General features: G+C 35.9%; 1 protein-coding gene across 1 annotated transcript; it reads left to right on the top strand.

Moving 5' to 3' along the window:
* SLC6A15 (solute carrier family 6 member 15) lies at positions 1-25,382 on the top strand. The gene is made up of 11 exons (XM_041409819.1): positions 1-289; positions 8,846-9,003; positions 9,482-9,608; positions 11,609-11,790; positions 13,008-13,118; positions 16,539-16,780; positions 16,886-17,078; positions 18,240-18,432; positions 20,709-20,868; positions 23,483-23,645; positions 25,011-25,382. Exons 1-11 carry the CDS (start codon positions 1-3, stop codon positions 25,380-25,382), a joined length of 2,190 nt encoding a protein of 729 aa, XP_041265753.1.
* Positions 25,383-27,370: the final 1,988 nt, after the last annotated feature.

The following is a 27,370-nucleotide window of genomic DNA, read 5'->3' as shown; positions in this document are numbered from 1 at the left end:
ATGCCTAAGAACAGCAAGGTAGTGAAAAGAGATCTAGATGATGAGGTCATTGAGTCAGTTAAGGACCTGCTCTCTAATGAGGACTCTTCAGATGATGCCTTCAAGAAGAGTGAACTTATGGTTGATGATCCAGAAGAAAAAGATGTAGATGTTGAAGAAGGCTCAGATGTAGAAGATGAGAGACCCGCTTGGAACAGCAAACTCCAGTATATTCTGGCACAAGTTGGATTTTCTGTGGGATTGGGGAATGTGTGGCGATTCCCCTATCTGTGTCAGAAGAATGGTGGAGGTAAGTTTTGTGATACAGCTCATTGTACCTAGATGATGATGCTAACATTTCATATTTCAAAGTTAGCAGAGAGCCACAGTCAAACCTGCTCCAACACATCAGGTTTTTCTTTTAAGTTTTGCCAGAGCCTACCAAGAAAAACCCACATTCTCTTTATTTAGAAAGATGCATTTGTTAAAGTAGCAGATTCTTCCAAGATGCCATTTCCTCATTTTAGGGTAGAAAGCTCTTGATACAACCTTAGCTACTGCTCAAACCAGTGGCTGCCCATAACACATAATTATGGAAGGTTGCATTGTTTAGGACTTGGTGCTTAAGTGTCCTTTGTAGTAATTTGACAATAAATCAAGGCATAAAAATTACATCCACTTTTAAACACCAAAGCAGCATTTGATCTTTTAGTATTTAGTGATACTAAGTTTCATACCTTTACTTTCTGATTGCTTTTAACTCTTGGCCATTTGATCATGATTTACTTCTGGCAAGAACTTCAGAATACTCTGGGAGGGAAAAAGTAGGGATTTTGGGTTTGTTTTTTTGGGTTTTTTTACTGATGATAAATAATTTAAATCATTCCATTAAGGGACTGCATCTGTTTTTGTGCTGTTAGACAGTTTACTATTTTCGTGAATAACAAGGTACCTTTCACTTGTAACAATGACAGCAAGCTGTTTATTAGTTGACCATCCGTGGTCAATCCACTTTGAAGTATGAGGCTGGAAACTTTCCTTCCTCTATGTATGCAGGATTAGTACTTCATCCAATGCTATACCATACCCAAATATACCACATTAATGCACACGCTATTGCGGCTAATTACTAAGCTGAATTCAAAACCTGTCACTTTTTATGATACAGAAAGTGAATGTGTACAGAAAATGAAGAATAGCATTCTACGCCTGCTGCTTTTTTAAAAGCTGAATGTTACAACTGATGTAATTGAGGAGTATAGAAATGAGCTTAGAATATGATAAAAGTGTAATTCTTTATTTGTTTTCTCTCAATTCAAGTACTAAAAATTAAGTTTATTGTTTTAAATATTCTATCTTCAGGATAAAGTTAAATTCTTTTATATCTAGTTACTTTTTTTTTTTTTTGCTATCATTTACGTTTCTTTTCTTCTCTTATTCTGGAGAGAAAGTCATTAAATGATTGATTTAAACTATGGTGTCAAAACGTAGTCTCAGGGACAATGGACTACAGCACTTTATTTTGTGTAGTTGTGTCCCTTTGAAAGTCTGTGTCTAATGTAGTTAGGAATTTTGCAAGCCACTTGCTTTAATTCTGGTCAAATATAAATTAGTTAATAATTTCACATTTCAGAAAAAACAACCCCAAACCCACTAAAACAGTAAACCAGCCAATCTTCAAGGATTATGACACTTTATTAATGAAATTTGAAAAAGTAACTATGGTGTCACTTAAGATTGTAGTTAAGTGTTTTCTCCTGTGCTGTGATTGCAGGAAATCGGATGCATAGCATAGTCTGTGGAGATACAATGTTTTCTGCACATGCTGAGACAAGCGTGTATTTGGCTTTTAACAATAATTTTGCACCATTTTAGCAAATGGCAGCCTTCTGAGCAACAGAGAAAAGGAATTAGAGCTGAAGCTTGCTTGGTTTTCGAGTTAATCATAATGCAAGATGGAGAAGGTGACACAAAACTTGGAAATATGTAAAGTACATTGGTGCCTGTATGTGTGTGCAGATGGACAGATAATTGTCACAAGGGCATAGAAGAATAGGGGGAGGGAATGAAAACTGCAAGCACATGGTAAGAAAACCTACACATATTTTGTATGAGGTTCTGTTTTCTGCTACACATACTATTTCAAGTAAGTTTTCTAGGCAAAATTAGAGGGAGTTTTATGTAACCCATGTGAATATCAGTATATCAGAACTGTTCTGTAGTCTTCTGCTGATAGAGCTTTACTGTAAATACCTGTTAAAGTCTCTTGGTATAAGGTAAACTTTCCTAGTCTCTACTTTCAGTGTAGACCTTCATTTTCTTCCCTGTGTTTAAGGAACTTATATCTGGAAAATACCATGTGAGGGGTGGGAATTATATTTAAAAAGTAGTAAACCAATAGATCCAGTTCCAATTTAAACCAAAAAGAAGTAAAAACCATAGTTACTCATTAGTTTCCTTCACAGCCTTCAACAACACTAAAGTCACCAGTAAAAGAAAAGGCAAATCCTAACTGTGAAATCGAATTTTTATCTTTTTTTTAAACTTCTGTGAGAAGAACAGCAAAATAAACATAGATAAGATACAGCAAGGTTAGCCCAAATGTTATTCATTAATTTTGTGGAAAAAAATTGTATGTTTCCCACCCTGTTTTCAGTAGAGATTTAGGTTGTTTATGGCTGTGGTCTATGGTATAATGACACTGCTAACTTCAGAGCTCTCTACTGCTTCAATGAGATACCTGTGATACCATCTTTACAAGTAACTTGAGTAGCACTACACTGCAGTGAGAATTTGGATGTCTGTAGATATGTTTGCAATCTCTGTTTCTGGGTCTGGTCTGTTTTACCAAACCAACTTCCTTCAATTTATTTCTTGTGATTATTTAATACTTATTCCCATTGCTTTAATTCATAGCAGCTCATAAATGTATAGAGTAATACCTGGTATTTTTTATAGCTAACTAAGTTACAACTAGACTAGGTAGCTCTTTGCTGACTTTCACACTTGTCTTATTCCCAGAAAAATGTTTGTTGGAAGAAGTGAGAGAAAAGGCTGGTATACAGCTGGGATATACTTGGGTCCACACTGGGGATGTGGCTGTAATGCTGAATGTATGGAGTAGAAAAAAGAGTCTGGGAGCAGCTAAGAGCACTCCAGGGTGCTGGTTTTCTTGACTTTGAGAGGGAGGGCACAAAGGACTTTTAGGCTCTGTGAAACAGAGGCTGAAGATGTTTAGTGAAGTTTTGAGAACTGACTATGGATCTTTCTGTCCTCACCACCTCACCCTTCTTACCCCTAGCAGACAATGCCCAGACTCCATCTGGCATTTAGGGCACCTCTTCTACTCTTTGCAGACTAACTGATTAAAAAAGCTGTTTCATCCTTGATTCTTGATAAAGACAATTTGTGCTTGAGCTGAGTGTGCTCAATTTCATTTTTACACTGTAGGATTTGTTTATTCTTCCTTTACTCCATGAAGGTGAATGTGTGTTTTGTTCAGATAAGCACAGTTCCTATATAACAATTTCATTACATCTGTAAGCATAACATAGGTTCAGAGCTGCCTCAGCTTCCTGTGTTTGATAGCCTTAAAAATGAGCTGCTCAGGTCGGCCCAGTCTTGCCAAGATGCTCATAAATAGTGACAAACTAGATTTATAATTTCCTGCTGCTCCTGTCATCTGGAGGACAGATTGCACACCTTTCACTATTTTCAAATAGAGAAAATATTTAAAGTTTATTCTGTTTGGTTGTCATTTCCCTTTAGGATTAGCAGAAGTATAATGATGCTGTTACATAATTAGAAGTAACAAAAGCAAAATAAATTAGCTATTTTGCTAAAATGACTAAGTGTTAACTTTGAAGAAAACGGAGAAGTCTCCAAGGTACTACATGTCCAAAGATTTTGTGTTGCATTTTTGTGAGCATTAACTTAATTTTTCTGATTTTTTTTTTAAGGTAAGTATTTTTTAATATCTCTGTGATGGAAAAAGAACTAAACAATTATAGATAAAAGCTGTAAGCAAAATAGGAAAAATTGTAGCACATGATGCTGTCATTATGTTTTGAAAAGATCGACCTAGGTAAGAGTCACATTGTGAGTTTTTACAGTTAATTAGTCTGAATTTTTTACTGAAACACCAACAGATTGACATTAAAGTTTTGTGGTCCAATGAAAAAGCACGACAGTTGTACTTTTTCCTCCACAGTGTTCTTAGAAGCAAACAATATCATCTCTCTAATACAAGAAAAATTGGGAGCAAAGCAAATATTCCCTTGTACTCCAAAACTCGAGTATGGATTCAGAGGCTTTATTATGTCGTTTTGGATCAGTAATTTATATTCAGTGCCTTGAGTTCACTGATGGCTACAGTATAATTTTTTGAGTTCAGTATTATTAGACTCAAAATTTAGTTGTACTTTAGTGTACTGAAAATGTCTTGTTTGTATTTTGCAAGTGTAATTCTTCATTGAGGCTATTTGGCTAAAATGATATTCACCCTTTAAGCACAGTTTATAAACAGGCACACCTGAACATACTGAAACTAGTGACAGGAAGACTACCCTATCAGGATACAGATTAAAACGTACAGATAAAACATAAAACCATTTATCAGAATTTTCCTGACAAAAGTAGTTTCCATTTTGTAGTGGTAAATAATTTTACTTGCTGAAGCTTAGTATACTGTTAATTTATAGTGCTTTGTTGCTCACTTGCCATAACTTCAAAAATTTAAGCATTTGACATTGAAAATCAGCTTATCCTCATCAGAATGTCAGCTTCTTGCTTGCATTCTGTTAGTGTCTAATAAACAATAAGAGGTGGGATCACTCTTCAAGACAGTAGTAAACTTTACCTTGATTGAATAAGAATTAAATGAGACACCAGACACTTAATTAAAATCTAGCACAGCAGCAGCTGAAACAAATATAGAAAGTTAATACATTTTTCAGGTTACAGCAAGAATTGCTAGAAGAAAATTCATCTGTATTATCAAGGTGGTAATGGTTATGTTCCTTTGTGTTACTGCTTTTGAAAGTATTTTCCAACTCTTTAATCACTAATGAATAATTATTTTATTTAATTATATAATAATTTAATTTTTTGAGCATTTTTAAGAGCTTAAATCAAAACCAATGTCATTATTCCACTTCTGTCAATAATATTGCCAAATGCAGTCCTTATGGTGATCTCAAGAAAGACAGTTTACCAGATATCCCACTCTGGTACTTGGTTTAATAAAATAATAAGGAAATCAAAGCAGTGCACAGTTTTAACAATCCTGAAATCTTCATGAAATATCTTATATCTTTGTCATTCATTCTAGTAAAGAAGGGTGAGGTGTTTTTTTTCTTATTGAAATGAGTTTTTTTAATATGAAAGCCAATGTTTAAGACCAAAACAGGCAAAAAAGAGTGACTTCACAGTTGAATAATTTTGTAAGTCTAGAAAGGAGACCTGAGGATCCTGAACTACACAGAATTGTAACATTCAGAAGGCAGCTTAGCTGATAGGTGTAGCTAACAACTGATTGTATGATCTTGTTCAAGGCCAATTTGTTATCCAAATTCAAATTAGAATGGTCCTTATCCAGTATTGTGACTACAAAGTCCTATGTTTTCATGCACAGGCAAGAGATACGCTGAAATGTTTCCATAGCGATTCTATTTAGGATGAAGTTAGGATGTCTTAGAGGTCTTTGAAGTACGTTTAACTTCAAGGGAAGACTTCAACAAAATACTTGCCTAGAGATGCTGTGGTTTCCTGTTGACTATGGGGCACAGCAGCCCTTTGCAGCTGTGATACAGTTGTATAATGCAGCTCTATCGTGCTGAAACTGACACATGCACAACTTTCCATTATTATATCTGTTTTGGTGACAAGAACAAGATCGGAAGGAAGCTCAGGAGGTTTGAATAATCAGAAGAACCAGCACTTCAGGTGCTTTGCACAAACCTGGCAGTGTAGAGGTGAAATCTGCTGTCTGGCTACCCACTGAATTACAGAGTTGTCATGTCTAATGTAATGTGGATTTAACACCACATTTATTGAACTCATTTAGTAGAGTCTAACTGATAAATCTTAGAATTTACATTGATACTGCACCATAAAACACCCACATCAGCCCAGTCTTTAAACATGTGCTTAACTTTGCAGCCTTGTGATTAAGGTTGTGGACTGGGACACTGAAGAGCTGGGTTCAGTTCCTGCTCTAGTACAGTCATCCAGTGGGATACAGGGTAAGTCACTAGGCCCCAATTTTTTTTGAGCTGTATAGGTTTGTCTCTGCTCAACTATGGCACATCTGTCTAATTAAGATCTAAGGTATCATTGACAGTAGCATTATATGATATAACACCTATGTACTGTTGGCTTTCATTGATTTGTATGAGCAGGTTTTTTAAAGACAGTGATGCCAAAGCTTCTCACTTGCAATGTAAATTCTGTGTTGCTGAAATTTTCAGAGTCAAACAGGGGTATTTAATGGTTTCTGTGTTATATGTTTTTAAGACAGATAGTCCACCTCATTTTTGAATGTGGTTGTTGCTCTGTTCCTCAGTTTTCCTCACATTTATTTTTTTCTGTCTCTTTTCTTAATAGCAAGTAAGTCCTTTGCATTCTTTCCATTATGTGCACATAGAAGATGAACTGCAAGAGACACCAAAGTACTGAACAGGAATGTAGCTGCTACCTCAGTAAAAACAATGCTTCAGTAGACACTGTCAGATAATACCATTGCATAGCATATTATCATGGAGCTACTTCATTGGTAACATAGCCTATAGACGGTGAGGTACATGAGACTAATACTCTTTGTCTGGTGCAACAGTGGTTTTTCATAGAATTGTAGAATGGTTTGTTTTGGAAGGGACCTTAAAGATCATCTAGTTCAAGCTGCCCTGCCATAGGCAAGGAACCTTCCACTAGACCAGGTTACTGAAAACCTCATCCAGTTGGGCCTTGAACAGTTCTGGGATGGGGAGTTCAAAACCTACCTGGGCAACCTGTTCCAGTGCCTAATCAACCTTAAAATAAAGAATGTCTTCCTAATATCTAGTCTAAATCTACCCTCCTTCATCTAAAGTCCATTCCCCCATATCCTGTTACTACAAGCCCTTATTAAAGGTCTCTAGCTCTCTTGTAGGTCCCCTTTAGTACTGCTATAATGTTCTATAAGTCTCTCCAGAACCTTCTCTTCTCCAGAGTGAATAACCAACTTTTCCAGGTCTGTTTTGCAGTCCTGTGACTAACTTGGTGCCTCTGGACTCATTCCAGGTGGTCAACATCTTGTGTTGAGGCTCCCATTTTTGTCAGATTTTATTTCTTCTTTTTTTCCCCCCTACTCTTGAACTCAAGACTGCAGTTACATGGTTAATATCTTTATAAGATCTTTGTAATGGAAGGGGCTGTCCAATTGGTGTGTACTTCATGAGGAGCAAAATAGCAAGTGGACCTAAACAGGAATGAATGCTTCCAGAACAAATGAGACCTCCTGGACAGCCTAGGAAAGTTTAGCTTTTCTAGCATAAACTGTACTGCATGAGATAAATTGCCCACTAAGGGTATGAAAATGCCAGTGCATTTTGATAGATTCCTAAAAAAGCCCTAGAAAGTTGACCTTGCATGAGGGAACTTGAAGTAGCACTTAGCTGGAGTTGAGGATAAGTGCCAAATAGGTTTCTGAACTTTGCTCAGCTTCTCTTTCATCACAGGATGAAGACATTGATTTTACAAGTTAGCAGCTCTGAATCTTAGCTTTTCAGGTCTTTAGATCTTTGCTTTGTAGCTTTCTTCAACACGCTGCAGTCTGCATCTCTCAAAGGTTTTCCCTTAGCCTTATAATAATTTCAAACAGAAGTTCTAAGGCCTTTCAGTTAGTTGTCCAGCACAATGGTCTATATTGCAGTGGAAGAGCCTCACAAAGTCAGGTGCCACGTTGCTTATGCTGATGCCTGCATGTTTTGTTAGCTCTGGTACTAAATACTCCACAGCACCAAGGAGGAAGTTAGGCTTGGAACTTGTCAGTGTGCTTAAGGTATGGTTATATTTGCTTGCAATCAGACTTCCTGAAGTAATGGAGAGGCATCCTTAAGTTAGAATTGTGTGTGATCAGTTCCTGGGAATAAGACCTTAAAACAGAGGAATTGCTTTTAATATATATGTTTATGTAAAGGTGTTACTGTTGCATTTCCAAATATGACTTGAAGAAGAGAGTTGGTGAGTACTGCAAGATACAGAGCTGCAATACTCCATTTTGCTTCCACCTCATGTTCCTGTTTTCTGTCTGGAGCCTTGTGGCAACAGGCTGATACAGTTTTCTTGCTTAGTTGGGTAGCATCATTATTATGTACAATGTGAAATCCCCTTTTTTGAGCAGCTGAGAAATGGAGAAATCAAGAGATATCTTCTGAAACTACTTAAGATTGAAGCTCACTCAGAATGTTGTGTACAGAGTGTTTTCTATATTTCCTTTATATTCAGTCTTGCTGCTCTGTTACGAGTCAAGCAGTAAGGTTTCCTAAGAAATGTTGATTTAGCTCCTAATGATTCTGTATTTCTAAAAAGTTTGATTGAATGTCTGAAATTTCAAACAAATAACTCATTTCAGTAATACCTCACATGCAGTAAGGCTTGCCTCAAACGTTGTTAACGTGCTTTATAAATTAGGTGTCTTTGGGTTTTTGATATCTTACAAGACTTATGACTGAGGTTCAGCTCAAATTATTCTTGCTTGTAATCAAAAAAGCTTTGCAATGAAGGACACTAATTCAAATTTGAAGCTATTAGAAATGTTCACGTTTGTTCTGTCAAGTTCTGACCCTTCTTCCATTTACTCTGATTTATTCTTTGTTCCCCTCATTAGGTGCCTACCTTGTGCCATACTTAGTCTTGCTACTGATAATAGGGATTCCACTTTTTTTCTTGGAGCTTGCTGTTGGGCAGAAGATCCGTCGAGGGAGTATTGGTGTGTGGAATTATATCAGCCCCAAACTTGGAGGAATTGGATTTGCAAGCTGTGTAGTAAGTTTTTTTACACTGTGTCATTTGCTTTCAGATGTTATGATTTAGACTTCTTGTTTTGCTGCAGGGAAAGGCCATTGATTTGTAGCTGGGCATCAAGGTCAGTTTACAGTGTTTTTGAAGATCTTAGAACTTGAATTGATCCATTTAAACTGTTGGCATATATGTGTCTGTTAAGTCAGTCAATTTGTATTTTGTGATTCTTTTGAAATTGTGGAACAGAGTAGCCTTCTGGAGGAAAAATGCCTGTAGGTGTGAAATAAATAAATAAATATGGAGAAAAGTGAAAATTTACAAAATGTCCGGTACTTTAAGGGGACAAGTCCTTCCCTTCTTCTGATTTAGTTGAATAAAACAAAATTTATTTAATCAGGTTCATTGAATGATGTACAGAAATATGTAGAAATTCAGCAGGCATTTTTTTATTTGCTTCATAAATGTAACTTTTTGGTTGTTTTTGTTTTTTCCTTCTTACTAGGTATGCTTCTTTGTGGCCCTATACTACAATGTCATTATTGGATGGAGCCTGTTTTACTTTTCCCAGTCTTTTCAGCATCCATTACCGTGGGACCAATGTCCTTTAGTTAAAAATGCATCTCATACCTGTAAGTCTGTGTTAACATAAGGTTCTTAAAAATCATATAAAGTATATAAAATTTGAGGTTTTCAAACAAAAAGGAGAAAAACTAAAATTCAAGAAGATATTTGTGTGCAAAGGTGTTCTATTTGTGTGTTCTTAAGTGTCCTATAAGAGCACTATTTTCTATGTAAATTAATAGAAATGAGATAATCACTCCTTTGAGTTTTGCTGTAATGATATGATCTCTTACAGACATATTCTGTAGCAGCATGAAAAGTTCCTTATCCCTTGGGTTTGCTTATCTTATAACAGTACATATTTTGTAATATTATGGCTATTGAAATATGAATTCTTTCTTCTTTTCCTTTTTTTTTTCAGATCCTAAATTTTCTTTAATTATCTTTTGTTGGTTTATTTAAAACTTGAATAAAGAACAACCAGGGATGTTTGAAAAGTTGTACCTTTTTGTAGTGTCTTTTCAGAGTTGCTTGCTTCAGTTATTATTCAGAAATAGTACTCGTGAATGTTGACACACAAACTGATTGTATTCCACAAGCTACTGTTCATTAATTGAGCAGCAGTGGTTGTTTATGTACTCTTGTGTCAGCCTAACTTGAGCAGAGGCCATCTGAACTAAGCTTAAAAAAAGAAAACTATTATATTTGATAACATCTTACCATTATTAGGTTATTTCAGTGAAGATCTGTCATCTGTGTTAGGTTAGGTTAAAAAGAGTATATTTTCCCCTTTTTTTCCATTAATTATCCTGCCTCAGGACATGCTTACATGTATGGTTGATTGTCAGGTATAAATAATTTATAAAGAATTTAAGTAAATATTTTCTTTGAAGAATTTTTTCTATTTATGTGTTACGTATCTAGATACACACAGTTTCTTAAACTGTTTGGTAACATGACTATAACAGAATTACAGTATGATCCAAAGAATCACTTCTGGAATATACATAGCAACTTTCATTAAATATATCTGTGTAGGAACCACTTATTTCTGCTGCTTCTCTTTCCCCGCCTAGCTGATGTTGAGAGTGGGGGGCGGCAGTTTTCCCCCTGGAGCTCCTTGAATCCCAGTTGTCAGTTGTTTCGGCGCAGTATAAAACACAGGCAGCGCATTCGGGTCCCAGGGAAACTTTATTTGATGGTGTTTCTTCCCCTCTTTCTTCCTGGGCCCCGTTGAAGGGGCCAACAAAGACTTATATCTCAGGGGAAAGGCAGGGGCAGACCCAACTTCCAACAAATCAGGAGAGTTGGGAGTAAAAACCCAGGCGGGGAATAACATGAGCGAACCAATAAACTTCCAAGGAAGAAAAACAGTTTTAGGAAATGGGTAAAGTCTGGAGAAATAGAAACTAGGAACTAGCTGACGACATTTCTGGGAAAAGGGTGGAGACAAAAGAAAAACCAGCACCAAGGAAAACTACTAAATCACAAATCAAACCATAAACCTACTGATAAAACAAAAAGCACGATACAACACTTATTTCCTTTTCTTATCACTTTGGTATCATTGTGTTAGTATTTTATTGTTTATAATGGTAGTTAAGTCCCTATTTACTTGAGCATCATATCAAAGCAGAGACAATGATTCATTTTCCATATATCTTTACATTTGTGTTCGATGCAGAGAGATGGTTTTCATAGTATGTAATTCATAGAATCATATGTAGATAATGTAATTTGGTTTGTGATAAATGGAATATATGTCTTCATCTAAGCCTGCCTGCCGTTTAGTTTTGAAGTGAGAACTAAACCTACTCTGCCTTGAAGTAGGTTTAACCATAATGCAGAGGAATACAGTGTCCCTAAAGGATATTTTAAAGGATACTCCCAGAAGTTTTCACTGATAGCAGTCACTTTTTCTTTTAGACAATGTCTTAAGACTTTTCTGTGAGTTTAACTAAACTTTAATAAATGATGATGGCACAATTAGAAATATTGAGAAGTGATAGAACACTTATGAAATATCTCTCCTGAACCCTTTCTTTACTTGCTAACATCTCTTTGACAGTTGTGGAACCAGAGTGTGAAAAAAGTTCTGCAACCACTTATTACTGGTACAGAGAAGCACTGAATATTTCCAGCTCTCTGTCAAAGAGTGGAGGTTTAAATTGGAAGATGACTATCTGCTTGCTGGCTGCTTGGGTCATGGTATGCTTAGCCATGATCAAAGGCATTCAGTCTTCAGGAAAAGTGAGTATACTGTTTGTAAACTGCATGACATTGTTTTATTTTGAAGCATTTCAGGACATTTCTGTTCACCAAACTGTCTGTTTGCTCTCATGGAATCTGTAGGAGCAGGTTAAGTGCTTTGACTCACTCCTGCACTTGTATAATCTCAAGCAGAAGAATTTTAGTAGTTAAGCATTAAAATATAATTAAAATATATCAATTTTATTGGAAATGGGTGTTATTTAGTGGGAGTTGAAATCTGAAGAATAATTTTGCTTCTCATCAGCATAGTTGTTGCATGTAACTGTACCTCAGCTTTATTGTGCTGCGTAAGTCTCTGTGTTTTGAGTGTCTAAGGAAATAAGTTTCCATGTGTACTCACCGTATGACTGCAGTGCATTCACATATGCGTGCTTCTGGCATTAACACAGCAGCTTTCCAGGATTCTAGATTGTTTCTTTTGACTAATGATTTAACATCCCTCTGCATCTGAGTACTGTTACCTTGTCTTCTTTCCTTTGCATGCAGCCAGCTGGATTTGCTGGTGAAAGATTTGTTAGATCTCTTGATCTCAGTGGGATTTTCAGAGGAAAAATAATTTGTCCCAATAGCAAAATTCTTTGCTATTAAAAAGTTTGGCACTGACATGGCAATTTGTGACCTAGAACTAGCAAATCATTTTACTAAACTTTAGAGAATAAATTTTCTTTTCAGTGATGAGTAATGAAAGATCAGATTTAATTATTATTTTGTGTTGTTTTGACAGTAAGCATGTGATTGAATTAATTGGTTGTGTACTTTCTATAGATTCTTGTACCCTTACCTTCTGAAGGCAAAATTAGTTTCTATTCATGCAGCCTACCTTTGACATACCCAGTCAAAGTGCTTTTTTAAAGAGAAGCATTTCTGTAACAGTTTATGTCTGTCTTTGTTTTCATCTCATTGAAATTATACTGAATTTCCCTGAAAGTCCAGATGCTCTTTATCAGTTAGTGATAAGTACATCAGGCAGTTGTATTGCTTTTGTACAGTAGAGAATTTAATTTCTTTTACAATCATGTGATTTTGCTTTCTTCTGCAGAGACAAGAGGAAGGGGAAGTGTTCTGCATATTTCATAGAGTATATGATTATCAGTTCAGTCCTATATCCAAAGGATACTGTGTAGCGAATGAACATTTTTAAAAGAAAGTCCATGTTAAATGTCATGTTACATTTATTTTGCTTTCTTGTATTTCAGATCATGTATTTTAGTTCCCTTTTTCCATATGTGGTACTTTTATGCTTTCTGATCAGAGGACTGCTCCTTAATGGGTCAGTGGATGGAATTCGTCACATGTTCACCCCTAAGGTATGTACTTAATTTCTGTTTGCAGGGCATTAAAGTTTCAGTGGCAATTTGACCATTTATGAATGCTCTCATTTAAGCTTATTGTTTTCATAGAACATTTGGCTGTATTTCTGTTTGCTTAAATTGCAAAATTTTTATCTTAGTGGCACAATACCAAGCCCTAAAGTCCAAAGGCTCTAGGTGTTCCAAAGGTCTGTAGAGTTACCTCTCTTATGTGAGGGCTCTCAGAATTATACGCCTCTACAAATCTAAACAACTGAGAGTGCAGTTTAGAGGATTCTGGAGGTTTAGAGAGCTCTAAATACTGAAAAGAGAAATTTGCCATTTTTTAATATTGAAATGTCTAGTTCTGGGTTGTCAGTGCCTTATCATGGCATAATTAACTTGTCCCTTTTGGAAAAGAGCTTTTTTTTCCCTCCTTTTTAGAAAAAACTTAAAGGTGTTTACATAGTAGCCCAAAGTACAGGTGACCTGTATTTAATAGTGAAGTAGTGTAAGTACTCACCACTAAACTTTCTTTATCAATTTTCTTATGACATGCCAATATAGCAGCAGTTCTAAGCATATTTTTTTCACTGCCAATAATTTTGCCAGGAGTGTGCCTTACACAGCTTTAGGTTTTTTAACTATGGAGGTGATAAGGAGTATTATGAATCACTGTTTAGCTTGAAGATCTAAATTCTACCCACACCCATCTCAAATGTTTGCAACTACATCTATACTATAGGAACAGCATGTTTGAATAGTCAGAGCCATACTCGGGAATGAATAAGTCTGGGCTTCATTTTGTGTTGTGAAATGGGCTTTCCAAAAAGTCCACGCAATACAGTTGAGAAGAACAGGACTATTATTTCAAAAATGAAAGCTAAATAATGAGATAGTCAAAATCAATGCCCATAGTGGCTAATGCCAGATGACAAGGTGTTGTCAGTTCTTTTGATTACAGCTGTTTTGAGTCCGGAGAACTGTCATCCTGTAAAAATGACCTTTGTCATCTCCCACATTGATGCAGTCATGTTCCACTTCACTCACTGTCACCACCTTAGAGAGACATGCTTGTGCAGAAACTTGCAAGCTGCTCAGGCAAATTTGAGAAACCTGAGGAAGGGAGAAATGTAATGCCTACGAACAAGAGAAAGTCTAAAGTGAAGGTGAAATACAGACCTCTATAAGATATAATTTGGTTTCTCAGCCACAGTGTTAATGCTTTCTTTGGCTGGAGAAGTACCACTAGATACTGAGGGAAAAGAAATATAAAAGCTGCCCTTGGATACCAACACCTCTTCAGTATTCACTACTTCATGTGTTATACTTAAAAAAAGTATACTTTTTTGTAAAGTAAAATGTTTACTTTACACTTACATTATTCTTAATTATACAAATGTTTCAACTGTTCATTTAAATGATACCAAGGAAAAAGCGTTCTTAATTTCTTCTGACAGTTTCCAATTTTGTATCAAAATTTAAGTTGTGGTTTAAATTTGAAGATTGGAGGCCTGTATGTCACATGTATTATATGTGAATATAAACCTTAAAAAATATTTCCATTATAATGTTTTTTTGTACTTGAGCACTAATTTGGACTGTAGGTTCATATGAGACTACCTGAAGAAATTCAGACTCTTGCCCCTGTTTCATTCACTCCACCGTGCTAACACTTTATTTGGGCATGCAAGCTCTAAAAAGGAATGCTAATCCAATGTAGACTGAAAATTATCCAGGTAGATAGATGGGAGAGGGAGAAGCACCGTTTTGGCCCAATTAGCTGAACAAATGACCACATTTTGAGCACAGACGATTGCAGGAAATTTCCATCAGTTGTGCCAGCGCAGGAGAGGACTGGCACACATTGGTGAAGGTGTGAGAGTGCAAGACTAATGCAGAAGAGGAGAATTTCTCTGTTTGGCATGTTGTTAAACAAAGCAGAAATTCTAAATAAGAAAATTCATTGAAAACCTAAAGAAAGGTATGTGAAAAGCCCACTTAACTGCTGCAGTTAAACTGTGGGATTATATGAAGCTGAAGTACAGAGACTACAAAATTTCACATACAATACCTAGTAGCCAATCAGTCTAGAGTTAATTTTGGAAGTCTGGGCTACGTATATCCAAAAACACACTACTTCTGATGGTACCAAAGGATATATTATAGGAAGCGAGAAGTGTTTTGGTGTTTGAACCAGCTACGGATTTGTTACAGTTAACAGAGTTCGTTGCGCTCCCTCTGGTGGGAAAGCTCTGGCACGACAGTGACACGGTTAGAGCTACGTGCAGTAGCCACTTGTGCATTGTAATTATAATCTGAATTGTAAGTCAGGAATATGTTTATTCTCATAAACACCTTTTCCCAATTTTATTGTATTTCTGCTCTGTATAAGTGAATAAAGAAGCTTTCAGCTGCCTATCTAATAAATATTATATCTCCATGGGAAACAGACATTTTATTCAACATGTTGTAACAATAGCAGATTTATTTCTCCTCAGAGTAAGATAGTCAGTCTAATAATTCTGGCATCTGTGCTGATGCTTTTTAGTTTTACTTTTATGACTAAACCTAGGGCTTAAAGAAAATAAAAGTCACTTGCTTTAATGGAGGCCCTGAATCAGCTTGAGCAAATCTGATGTTTAAATTTGACATGTACTTAATTCTTTTTTGTGATTCAGTATCTAGAAGAATTTGAGATAGATTGTGACTCATAACTTTGTAACAAAGTTTGTTGGTTTTTTTTGAGCAATGCAGTTGATCTGAATGAGCAATACTGTTACATTTTATGATAAAAGACTTAGTTGCTGCTGAAATATATGACCATTTAACATAGGGTTAAATTCAAGGCATCTGAGTTAAAAGATTTGACTCATGTACTATACAGCTTCTGGTGGCGAGTGTTCATCTCATATATTTTGTTTTGTTTTACATATTTTTGCATGTAACTGAATTCCATATAAGCGTGTGTATCTCATGTTCACCTTCTTTTTGTTCATTTGTAAAGTAACAGCAAAGCAACTTTAATCATACTCACTGCATTTATTAAAAGGGTTGATCAATATAAAATGTCTCAAGTCTAACAGAAGTCAGTACATATACTGTAAATAAAAGAGTACTGTAAAAAAAGTTCTTTGTTATTTCTCAGTATAACTAGGTGCTATTTCAGTTACATAGCTCCAGTAGCGTCTCGTTGTTGGGAACATAAGTATAGCATGTTTCTCCTGGATGTTTAGATAATATAAAAGAAATAGAAATTCTGGCCCATAAGTTTGCCAACTTCAGGGGTTGCATTCAGGTTTCATTTTATCATTAGGAAAATACAGTTGTAGTGGAGTATTAGCATTTTTATGATGTAGTGTTTATTCTGTTGTTTTTTTTTTCATATAAGAGAAATGCATTTTATAGCTGACATATATTATATCTAATTTCAAACAGCTTGAAATAATGCTGGAGCCCAAGGTCTGGAGAGAAGCTGCTACTCAGGTGTTCTTTGCCTTAGGGCTTGGATTTGGTGGAGTCATTGCCTTTTCAAGCTACAACAAGAGAGACAACAACTGCCATTTTGATGCTGTACTCGTGTCCTTCATCAATTTTTTCACTTCTGTGCTGGCAACTTTGGTGGTGTTTGCAGTTCTGGGCTTCAAAGCCAATATCATAAATGAAAAATGTGTTACCCAGTATGAATATCCATTTATTTTTTTGAATTCTTTTTATGTTTGATTTCATTTATAAACTAACATGGACCACTGAGTTTGCTCTCTCTGTTTTGTTGTGTTTTACAGAAATTCAGAGAAGATTTTAAAACTTTTGAAAATGGGCAATCTCAGCCAAGTTATCATTCCACATCATATCAATTTCTCAAGCATTACAGCAGAAGACTATAATTTAGTTTATGACATTATACAGAAAGTCAAGGAAGAACAGTTTGATTCTCTTGGTCTGAAATCTTGTCAAATTGAAGATGAACTTGACAAGGTGAGATTAATCTTGAATACAGAGATTAGGAAGAGATGAACGTTTGAAAGCCTGAAGTAAGCTGTGATGTGTACCTACACAGAGTATCAGTACAGTGTACCTGTGAGCTGTGCACCTGTAAAGACCTGGATAGAAACATGGTTGCATTCCAGCTCACTTGCGGACTTTTGGGTCTGATATCTTAATATAGTCTTCACTGATTTACAATATATTTTGATAATTATTCTTCTCAGGAGGTGATAAGTTTTTTAAGCTCTGTTTTTCAGAAGAACTGTGCATGAGGGTTTTTCCAAAGACTGAACAGAAGTGTTACCTATTCAGTGTCACAGACTGAAAGGTATTCTAGTGTAAAGATACAATTATTAGATATAAATACTACTACACTAAAACAGAAAAATTATTATCTACTTATTAGGTAGTTGTTTAATAAGTATCATCCTGTTTTGAAATCTTACAGTGAGCCAAATCTGTAACAGAAATTATAGTTTTCTAGCTTTAGAGAGGCAATTGCAGATTGAAACACTGAGTTCTGTATAGTTGCACCAGTATCTGAAGATAAAATATAAAATTGGTGACTTAGACTTCTGAAGTTTCTATACAATGGCCACTGTTAAAATTTGAAACAAAACTATAGAAATTAAATCCTTTATATGCTTACTGGAGAAAACAGAGTGTATTTTATAGTAGTCCTATATAGTAGCTGTCATGCAAGATTATTAGTGAAGGAGAGAAAGAAGTTCTGATTGGACAAGAGAGGAAAATTCTTCATGATGAGCACAGTCATCTATTGAACTAATGGTGGTTTCCATGTCATTGACATTTTTAAGATTCAGCTGGGCAGGCTGCTGGGCCATCTTGTTTAGACTGCTTTTGCCAAGAAACTTTGGACCAAATGATCCATGAGACACCTTCAAACCTCATAGTTTGTTATTCTATGAAAGAAATGTGTTAATGCTAATCAAGTTACAAATTCTCATGTTTCAGTAAATAGTATTAATCGGAAGAATTATGTATTAGATAGCAAATTCCCACTCTGCCTTCAAGAGGCAATCAATGACACCATGTGAACACAAAGTCAGACTTGTCAGTCTGTCACACTACCAAAGAAACAAAAAAAAAAAATCATGAATAATGATATCATTTTGTTTTCCTCGCTGACAGGCAGTTCAAGGAACTGGTTTAGCATTTATTGCATTTACAGAAGCAATGACCCACTTCCCTGCTTCTCCCTTCTGGTCAGTCATGTTCTTTCTCATGTTAGTAAATTTGGGACTTGGAAGTATGTTTGGAACCATTGAAGGCATTATCACGCCCATTGTTGATACCTTCAAGGTCAGGAAAGAAATTCTTACTGGTGAGTTACTCAAACTTTCTTTTTTCCATGGAGCAGTAAGCAAAATTTTTTTTGGCATTATGAATTAATTTTTTTTCATGTGAAGGTTTACAGAGCAGTAAGTCACTGTATTCCAGACTGTACTTCCACACACAGGCACATTAATATCTGCCACTTAAACCTTTTCCTGAATGCTATAGTAGCATAAACACCCTAAAACTTAAATTTTAATTCAATTTCTGTTACAAGTTGCTGTATGGTCAGTCCTTTTGGGCTCTTTGAGAATGCTTTCCATTCCAGCCTGTGTCACACTTTGGAAAAGCAGAGGAAAAGGAAAGAGTGAAAATACATTGCAAATTACTACTAATTATTCCCGAATAGGCCAGATGAAATCTTAATTTATAATGAAATTTTTATTATGCTAAAATCAGTACAGTAACTCTCTAAAGAAACATACTTTTTCCCTGTTAAATGTTTATAAGGTCTTAAACAAGACATCCAGTTGTTTTGTTTGGGGTTTTTTTATTACCTAAATGCCCTAAGTTATTTGTTTGGGGTTTTTTTATTACTTAAATGCCCTAAGTCATTTGAGGTGTAGCATGTTCACGTAGCTTTGACTTGCAGGGATTTCTCTTTTTTATATAAAGCACCAGCAAAGGTGTGAAAGCTGGGTTTCTGAAAACCGTCAGGACAGATGCAAGAGGCTTGCTGTGTTACGCACAAATTCAGCTTTCATATCAATGCCTGTAAAAGGTGGGATGGAAAATAAATAAATGCTTTAATATTGTCTAACTCTATGAAGAAAATAAACTCTGTGAGAGAAATAGTAATACATTTTGTAAGAGTTAACCCCTGATGCAGCAGAGCAACTGCTTTTTTCCCAGTTGCTTTCTATACTTTACTGAGATAACAAGTAATATTTGATAGGTAAAAAAATCAAATTCTTAAAAAAGATAAATCAATTGATTTTTCAGAATTCCTAAGTTATTGAGCACTTTTTGGTCTGTTTGGTTTCTTTTAATTGGGTCTTAACTTCTTGCTGAATAACCAGTGCAACAATTAGAAAATAGCTGTTCTTCTTAAGTATGTGTGCAAGTACCATGATTTATAGTCATTACACTGGAGTAATGGAGCATTTTGCAGTAATTCTTTGTTACTCTGTTAGACAAAAAAAATAATTAAGATAAAGAAACATTCAATAACTGCCTTTCTCTTGTAAATTTTTAAAGTGGTGTGCATGCATGATTTTAGCTAAACTCAGTTGTACTCAGAAGATTACAACTTGATATAGCGTTTTGTTAAGTAACTGAAAAAAATGAAATATCTGGATTATTTTTCATGCAGTGCTGGTGGTATTTAAGAAGGATTATAGCTGCCGTAGCTGCAGATTTTGTGCTTACAAGACAGAAACATTCAACTTTTACAGAATTGTTGGTACATTTGGCAACTCTTTTTGTTCAGGGAAAGCAACTCAAATGCCTAAAGATATTTTATGTTTTGACCCAGATTAATTTCTCCTAATTTTGGAGTACTTAGATGCATCCTTAGCCTAAGTTCCCTGTGAGAAAAACAAGAGCTCTTATAACTGTAAGAATCAGTTTTACTGATAGTCAGCCTACAGCTGATTCCACGATTTATTGAAATTTGACTTACTTAAGCATTAAGTCCTGTTGCTGACAAATTTAGCAAATGATACTGAGATCCATTATGCAGGATCAGCCTTTCAAGAAATATATTTTGGGTTGTCCCTAAAGAAGGGACGGAAGTGTTGCTTAATGTACACATACATTTAAACAGATCCTAATAGAACTTTATGCCATTAATGATCTTTTAGGAGCAGTCTATTCAACCTTTGTATTTTTTAGAATCATAGTCTTTTTAGAATCATAGAAATGTCTTCTTATTTTTTTTTTCTCCATATTTTCACTTCTAAGTTCTTTTTACTTCTGAATTTCAAAAAGTGGGCTGGTGACCAATTAAAATGATATGTGATGTTTTGCCTAGTGGTTGATTTTACCTTTGCATTTACATTATGTTTAGTGAGAAACAGTCACTTGATTAATTCCTGCTGATTAATCTCTTAATCAGGACTGCTGTGATATGGTGATTCTAGTAATTCTAATTTCATAACTCCTCCGTTTTGTAGGAAAGAGGTGGGATTAGTAGTATTCTTATAATTGAGACCCCCTAAACAGTAAAAAGTTATTGTTTTTACTTTTATGAAATAATGTGTTAGTTGCTCCTTGTCTGTGGAACTTTGTTGTAATTATAATTCACATTTCTGTCCTTAATTCCAGTCATCTGCTGCTTGGTAGCATTTTTTATTGGCCTGATCTTTGTGCAGCGCTCTGGAAATTATTTTGTGACAATGTTTGATGACTACTCAGCTACGCTACCCCTGCTTATCGTGGTAATTTTGGAGAATATTGCAGTCATCCGAATTTATGGAATAGACAAGTAAGTGAAGGAAGTGTATCTCCCTGTCCATATCAACACCATTCTTTACAATAATTATTACTATTTTAATTATATTGTATGAGGCATTTGCATCATACACAGAAATACAAGTAATTAGAAAGCATGTCAATCTGGTCCAGAATCTAAAGTCTGTTACTTAAGAACAGGTTTGGAGCAAGATACACTACATCAGAACAGTGTACGGACACCCAAATAATGATTGCAAGAAGTCCAGAAACAGGAGAATGTAGTAAAAGAGACAAAATTAGAGATTTCAAAAGGAGGCTAGATAGAAAAGTATAGGGAATTTGTATCAAGAAAGACATCAAGAAAAGGATTTCAGAAATAAACATGGTCTAAGCAACAGATGAGGATGAGTATTTCAATGCAGTATTGCAGGAAGCCTGCGAAAGAAACAAAGCAAGCTCTAATGACAGTAAAAATAAAAAACTTTCAATTTATGAACTAACTTTAGTTTGGGCTGTTAGAGCAATTCATTTTTCTATGCGTGAGTTGTGAGAGAGGAGATGATAGCAAAAGCAGGGTCAAAGCTTACTTGGAAGCAGCACAGCTGACAGTGAAGTAAAGTCACCTGTTGGGGAAGAGGAATGACCATAAATCCCGCTTTTTTTTTTTTTTTTTTTTCCCTTGAGTTCATTGTATATCTAAAGAATCACCAGAATGTGTTCAGCAAGTGAGATCAGTATATGCCATGCTTAAGGAATAGAAGAGTTTATATCAAAAATAACTTGTGCCACGCACAGGTTAAACAGAACATGCTGTACTAACATGTTGTAGTAATTAAAATTCCTTTGCATGAAGAAAAAGTGCAACATAGAATGGGTGGGGTTTCATTTGACTTTTCACTTGTTTGATTTGAGTAATCAGCCAATCATTTGTCACAATGAAACAAAACTGTAAGAAGAAAGTGTAATTTTATGAATGTTTCCAGACATTGTTTCTAGTCTATGCAAGTAGTATTGGTCTGCTTGCTTGCTTGATAAGCAAGTCCCAACTTGGTTCCAACTTGGACCACATGTATAATCCTATAATTGATCATTTAGATAGAAAAACACCACGTAGATTATTTTACACATGCAACCAAAAGATAAAACAGATGACCTGGTTATAAAGTTGGTAATGTCCAAGCTCCACTGTGAAAGGAAGTAGACATGCCAAAAGTCAGCAGCTTACCTGTGAGGAAGTTGATGTTTAGGCATAGCTAAGATATGGTAATCCTTTGCTCATGACTCCAGTGACTGCTTATGAATCCAGTGCAGGCAATTCATGTTTTCAGAAGGGGTTCTGACAGGATACAGTGAAAAGTTAATAGCCAAGTTTCTTATTTATAATGACCACCCGAGTATTCCCTCTGGAGTATTCCTAGTATTTCTTCTGATGTGTGTTTCTGCAGAATATCCTTCAGGGACCTAGCAATTTGGTTTGCAAAAGCTGTCAATATCAACAGCCTCAGTTTGTCATTGGCTGTGATAGTACCAAGGGTTCCCTTTAGATGAAGTTTTGTGTAAATGTCTTACTAGACTTTAAGTCTTTGATCAGATAGTAGAAAACCACAGCATAGAATCCAAAGGGTGCTATAGAAAAGAGAATTCTGTAGCTAGGAAGGAAAATCTCCCACACTGGAATCAGTGCTATAAGAAGCTTGAGCTAAAGTAGACTTTCAGAAGAGGATGAGTAGGATGGAGACTATTGAAGACTACTTTAAAAGTAAGGATAACAGATTCATGTTCAACTGGTAGGAGAACTGGAGATCTCAGAAAGAGAAGGCTACCTATAGAGGACACAATCCATTTGTAAATTCAGCTCCTTTTAATTATGTGTTTTAGTTCAGTGTAAACAAATAATAGAATGCCTCAAGCTGTGCAGTTAAAGTATTTTTCTGAGGGTTTACATTACAGAAGCTTCACATGTGTAACTGCTTGGAAAACATCCTTCCATAAGAGCTTTTTGGAGATGCACATTTCAAAAGGGAGTGGGGCCACAAGGGAGTTAAAACAATCATTGCTTGTGCACACTCCAGAAGAATTATTTCTAAAATCATTCTCTGTTTCTACTGGCTTTGGAACCATGTACTCCATCATGAGTACAAAAATAGGAGTTTTGTTCATGTCTTAACTTAAAATTTTGAGGAGAAAGGAGGCAGTTTTATAGCTTGGCAGTTTTATTTCAGCAGCTTATATGATGCAAACCATATCTTATGCATAAAGTTGTTTTTTTTAGACTGCAGCACGTGTGTGGGTTCAAAATTAATATTGCACAATCTGTAAGGTGTGCTGGTAGACAACCCAGTAGACAATACAAGAAAATGTAAAACAGGATCTTCTAAAATAAAAGTGAGTTTAAATATCTTCCAGCACAGTCCAACAAGCAGCTTACTAAATCACTGCACTGTGCAGAGATTCCTTTTGTTTGTCTGGTCTGAACTACTAGTATAAGCTCTATTTTTCAGACAGTCAGGTAATTTGAGCTACAGCTACTCCTGTATATGCATTTTTCCAGTGTGTTGCTTCCCTCAGGTTGGGTGCTGTGTATTGATTATAGTGCTCAAAATCTCAGTGTCTACACTAACAATAACATTTTAATCCCTTTACAGATTTATGGAGGACCTGAAGGATATGCTGGGGTTTTCTCCAAGCCAGTATTATTACTACATGTGGAAGTATGTTTCACCCTTTGTATTGTTATGTTTGCTGGTAGCTAGCATTGTCCAAATGGGATTTAGTCCTCCTGGTTACAATGCTTGGATTGAAGATACGGTATGTATGTAGTATGTATGTGTATATGTAGGGTTTGTATGTGTATATGATACCATCATCATCATCATAGTGATCGTATCTGAAGCATTTGAGAACACAAGTGGACAAAAAAATTACAACTAGAAACTCAAAATCAGTATAAATAATGACATGGTTGCTTTTATCTCAAATAATTTTGATGTAAAACGAATAGTTTTTTTTAATTTTAAGTAGTTCTGCTTTAAAATATAACTGATGGACACAAACCTGTATGCTCTGGGTGACTTACTTTATAATGTGTGATAAAAAAACTCTTAATCTTGGGAGAGGTTGTTCACATTCATTAAGTTTTATTTTACTGCAGAAAACAGATGCTAACTGCATAAATCATTTCAGATATCACATCAAGATTTTTATGTGTCATAATTCTTTCCCTTTCGGAACACATATTGCAGTGTAGGTAGCAGCTGTATTAAAACCTGTCTCTGATAAGAACTTGTCTGGTGAGTGGCAAGACAGTTCTGAGCTCTGACTTCAAAAAGAGATTCAGTCAAGGGAACTCTGAAGACTTCAGCTAGTTGTAGGCCCATGAGCCCTCAGCTATTTCTGCAGGCTTTTTATGCAAAATAGACAGAGAGAAATTGTCAGAGACATTCATCCAACGAAACTTGCCCAAATTAGCCGGGGGAGAAGTCGCAGCAAAGGCAGGTAAAGGATAAACACAGGAGGCTGGCTTCAGTATTGGTAGATAGTATGCCCGCCTCCATCCAGACAACTACATGATGCTCAGAAAAATGCTCTTGTTACATTTCTCAAAAATTAGAAAGAGAGATACCTTAGAATGCCAAACATGCCATTCCTTTCCATGTACAAAGTTAGGCAAGCAGAGCCTGTTGGCCATTGATGTGTGGAAGCAGTAGAGCTGTGGGATATAGTAGTGCCACAGCATTACAGTTTACCTGATGTTTATGCAAAGTGCAATAACTGAGATGGTTCCTGTCTAGACCAGCTTTTAGCCTACAGAACAAGGGTTAATTTTCCAGGCATAGTTACAGATAATCACTGCACATTTGTCTGTTGTGGACACCCTTTAAAGGATCAGGAAACTACAGAGAAATGTAGCAGAAAGCCTAAAGGGAAAATCTTCATTTGTGTGCTGCTGAAGTGCTCTCAGAAACTGTTCAACAGTGTTTTAGTCCTGCTCACTGGCTGAAAGATAGCAGTCCTACATCTCCATGACTCTTCAAATTTGAGATCTGTAGTGGTGCCTACACTGTGAGTGCCGTGGAGTATGTGCTTGAAAACTGCAGACCTCAATGAGGACTGCAGGATTTTGTTATTTTTCTGGTAAAGATGTATTAATCGTTTTTCTGTTGTGTTTCTCAGGCTATGGAAGAGTTCCACAGATATCCAGCATGGGGAATGATTGTCTGTATATCTTTGATGGTGTTGGCCATACTGCCAGTCCCAATAGTCTTCATGGTACGCCGTTGCAACCTTATCGATGACAGTTCTGGTAGTTTGGCATCTGTATCCTACAAAAGAGGTCGAATAATAAAGGAACCTGTTAATCTGGAGGGAGATAATACAAGTCTGATTCATGGGAAGAGTCCAAGTGAAGTGCCGTCTCCAAATTTTGGCAAAAACATCTATCGAAAACAGACTGGCTCACCGACTCTGGACACGGCTCCAAACGGACGCTATGGTATTGGCTACCTGATGGCAGATATGCCTGACATGCCAGAGTCTGATTTGTAACCACAGAACAAAAAAAGTGCTGTTTCTTTCTTCTCTCACTGATCACGGCCCTGCTGTGAGAAGTGGCCAGTGTCACTTACTAGGGTGCGATCTCAGGTGCTCCATAGTGACAGTCTTTAAAATGTCATGACTGTGCGTACTGGTTGAGGAAATTCACGTTGGATTAATTCTCTGAGGTTTTATTTGCACTGAAGGAAACATTCAAATGCAATGGCAGCCTACATCTGCCAGCATATCCAAGAATTTGATTTTTTAATTAACTTCTAAATTTAAAGCTTTCTATTTCTGAAGCCCAGGTCTTGCTCAAATAATAAAATATTTCTGAGGTTATATCATTGAAAATCAATTTTTTTTCTGCTAAATTTCAGGTTGACTCCCAAGTATTGATGGTGAGCTCAGTAGTAGTTCACCAGACCTGTGTTTGTGTAAACACCTGTGTATACCTGATGTAGATATGCTGTACTTACTTTATTAGCACTGATAATTACTTAGGCTATTAGCTGAGTGAAAAACAAACCTGCAAACTATTTTCTTATGTAATAGCTGTATAGAGCAATAGTATTAGAAAATCAAGGAGTAGACTTATAGGAAGGCGATCAAAGATTCCCTGTTCACTGGGGACTGCGTAAACTGTGACTGTATATTTTCTGTAAAATATTTGCTTTTCAGTGTGAAAACAATGTTAGAGTGAGTCACTCCAAGAATCTTAAGGATTGTGCAGATTCTGCATTTTTTTCTATGCTGTGTGCCTAAAAAAGACCTTGATATTTATTGTGGTTTCAAGATTGCATATATATTATATTTATATAATATACTTGTAATGTAAATATGTATATTATTCTATATGTAATCGTTTCAAAAGTTGAAGCAAGATGGCTTTTTTAATTAGTCTCCTTCAGTTTTGCTTCTGTCTTATGCAGATGATTTTTTTTCAGTCAGTAATTGTTAAGAACTGTATGGCATTACATTTTAACCAATGAATAAAGAGATTGATAAGGTATTTCACTGTGATATCCTTATTATAAGTGTGGTAGACTTATTATAACACAGCCTGCTTTTTCCTCATCTGGACTACCTGAAAGAATGACATTTACTTGATGAATAGAGATGCTAAAAGAACTTGAAAACAAAAAATCAGTCATAATAAACTTTTGGACAGAGCCATTTACTGTGAGTACAGGAGGTGATGTAGCGTTGTAAACTGGCAGGATGTGCTGGAAGCTGGTACACTATCTACTCCTTACCTTAAGGTGTTTTAAAACTAGGAATAACTTCTGACTTTCCTACCTCTAATAAGCAACGGGAAGAACTTATTTACATTGCCCCAGCATCAAAGAACTAGATTAATTTATTTGAGGTAAATGCAAGTCTCTGAGGCTGTGTGTGTCAAGACTACAGTTTTGAGCATGTCAGTATGGAAAAGCTATGACAAATAGATGGAAAGATGCAGAATTTTAAACCAAAACAGTTTAGCAACTTGATAAAATTCCTTATGGATTCCTCCTGTCACAGGAGAATAATCTCAGATAGTTTTCCACTTTTAACCTGAGAGCTTTTGAAATAATTTCCAATCATTGGAAAGTTGAACTAGAAGCATTAGTTGACAAAAAGCTATATTTAATTATCAGGCTTATTTTACATGTGATAGAAATTGTGCACCTAAAAAAGCATTTAAAGAAGTCCTCTAAAATGAAGGAACATATGGGGTACGGTTGACATAATTTAAGCAGCTTGTTCTTTTATAACTGATGTATTGGCAATATTATCCTTTGTGTAATGGCTCACCATTAGAGACAGAGCAAGCACGTACAAAATATTCCTGTTGTGGCAGAGCAACAGGAAATTTCCACCAGCATACCACATCAGGCTTCTAACATGCCTCTGCAAGGTAGTTGCCATGCATTCCTCTGTGCCCAGTCCACAGAGTGCAGAATTGTGTTCTTACAGATGAGTTACCTGTACTGACACATGCTTTTATAAACCCTAGT

The sequence above is a fragment of the Onychostruthus taczanowskii genome, unplaced genomic scaffold, assembly GCF_017590055.1.
Source record: "Onychostruthus taczanowskii isolate IOZ18803 unplaced genomic scaffold, ASM1759005v1 scaffold31, whole genome shotgun sequence".
NCBI lineage: Eukaryota > Metazoa > Chordata > Aves > Passeriformes > Passeridae > Onychostruthus > Onychostruthus taczanowskii.
The sequence above is the reverse complement of the archived record's forward strand: the minus strand, read 5'-3'. Positions and strand labels throughout refer to the sequence as shown.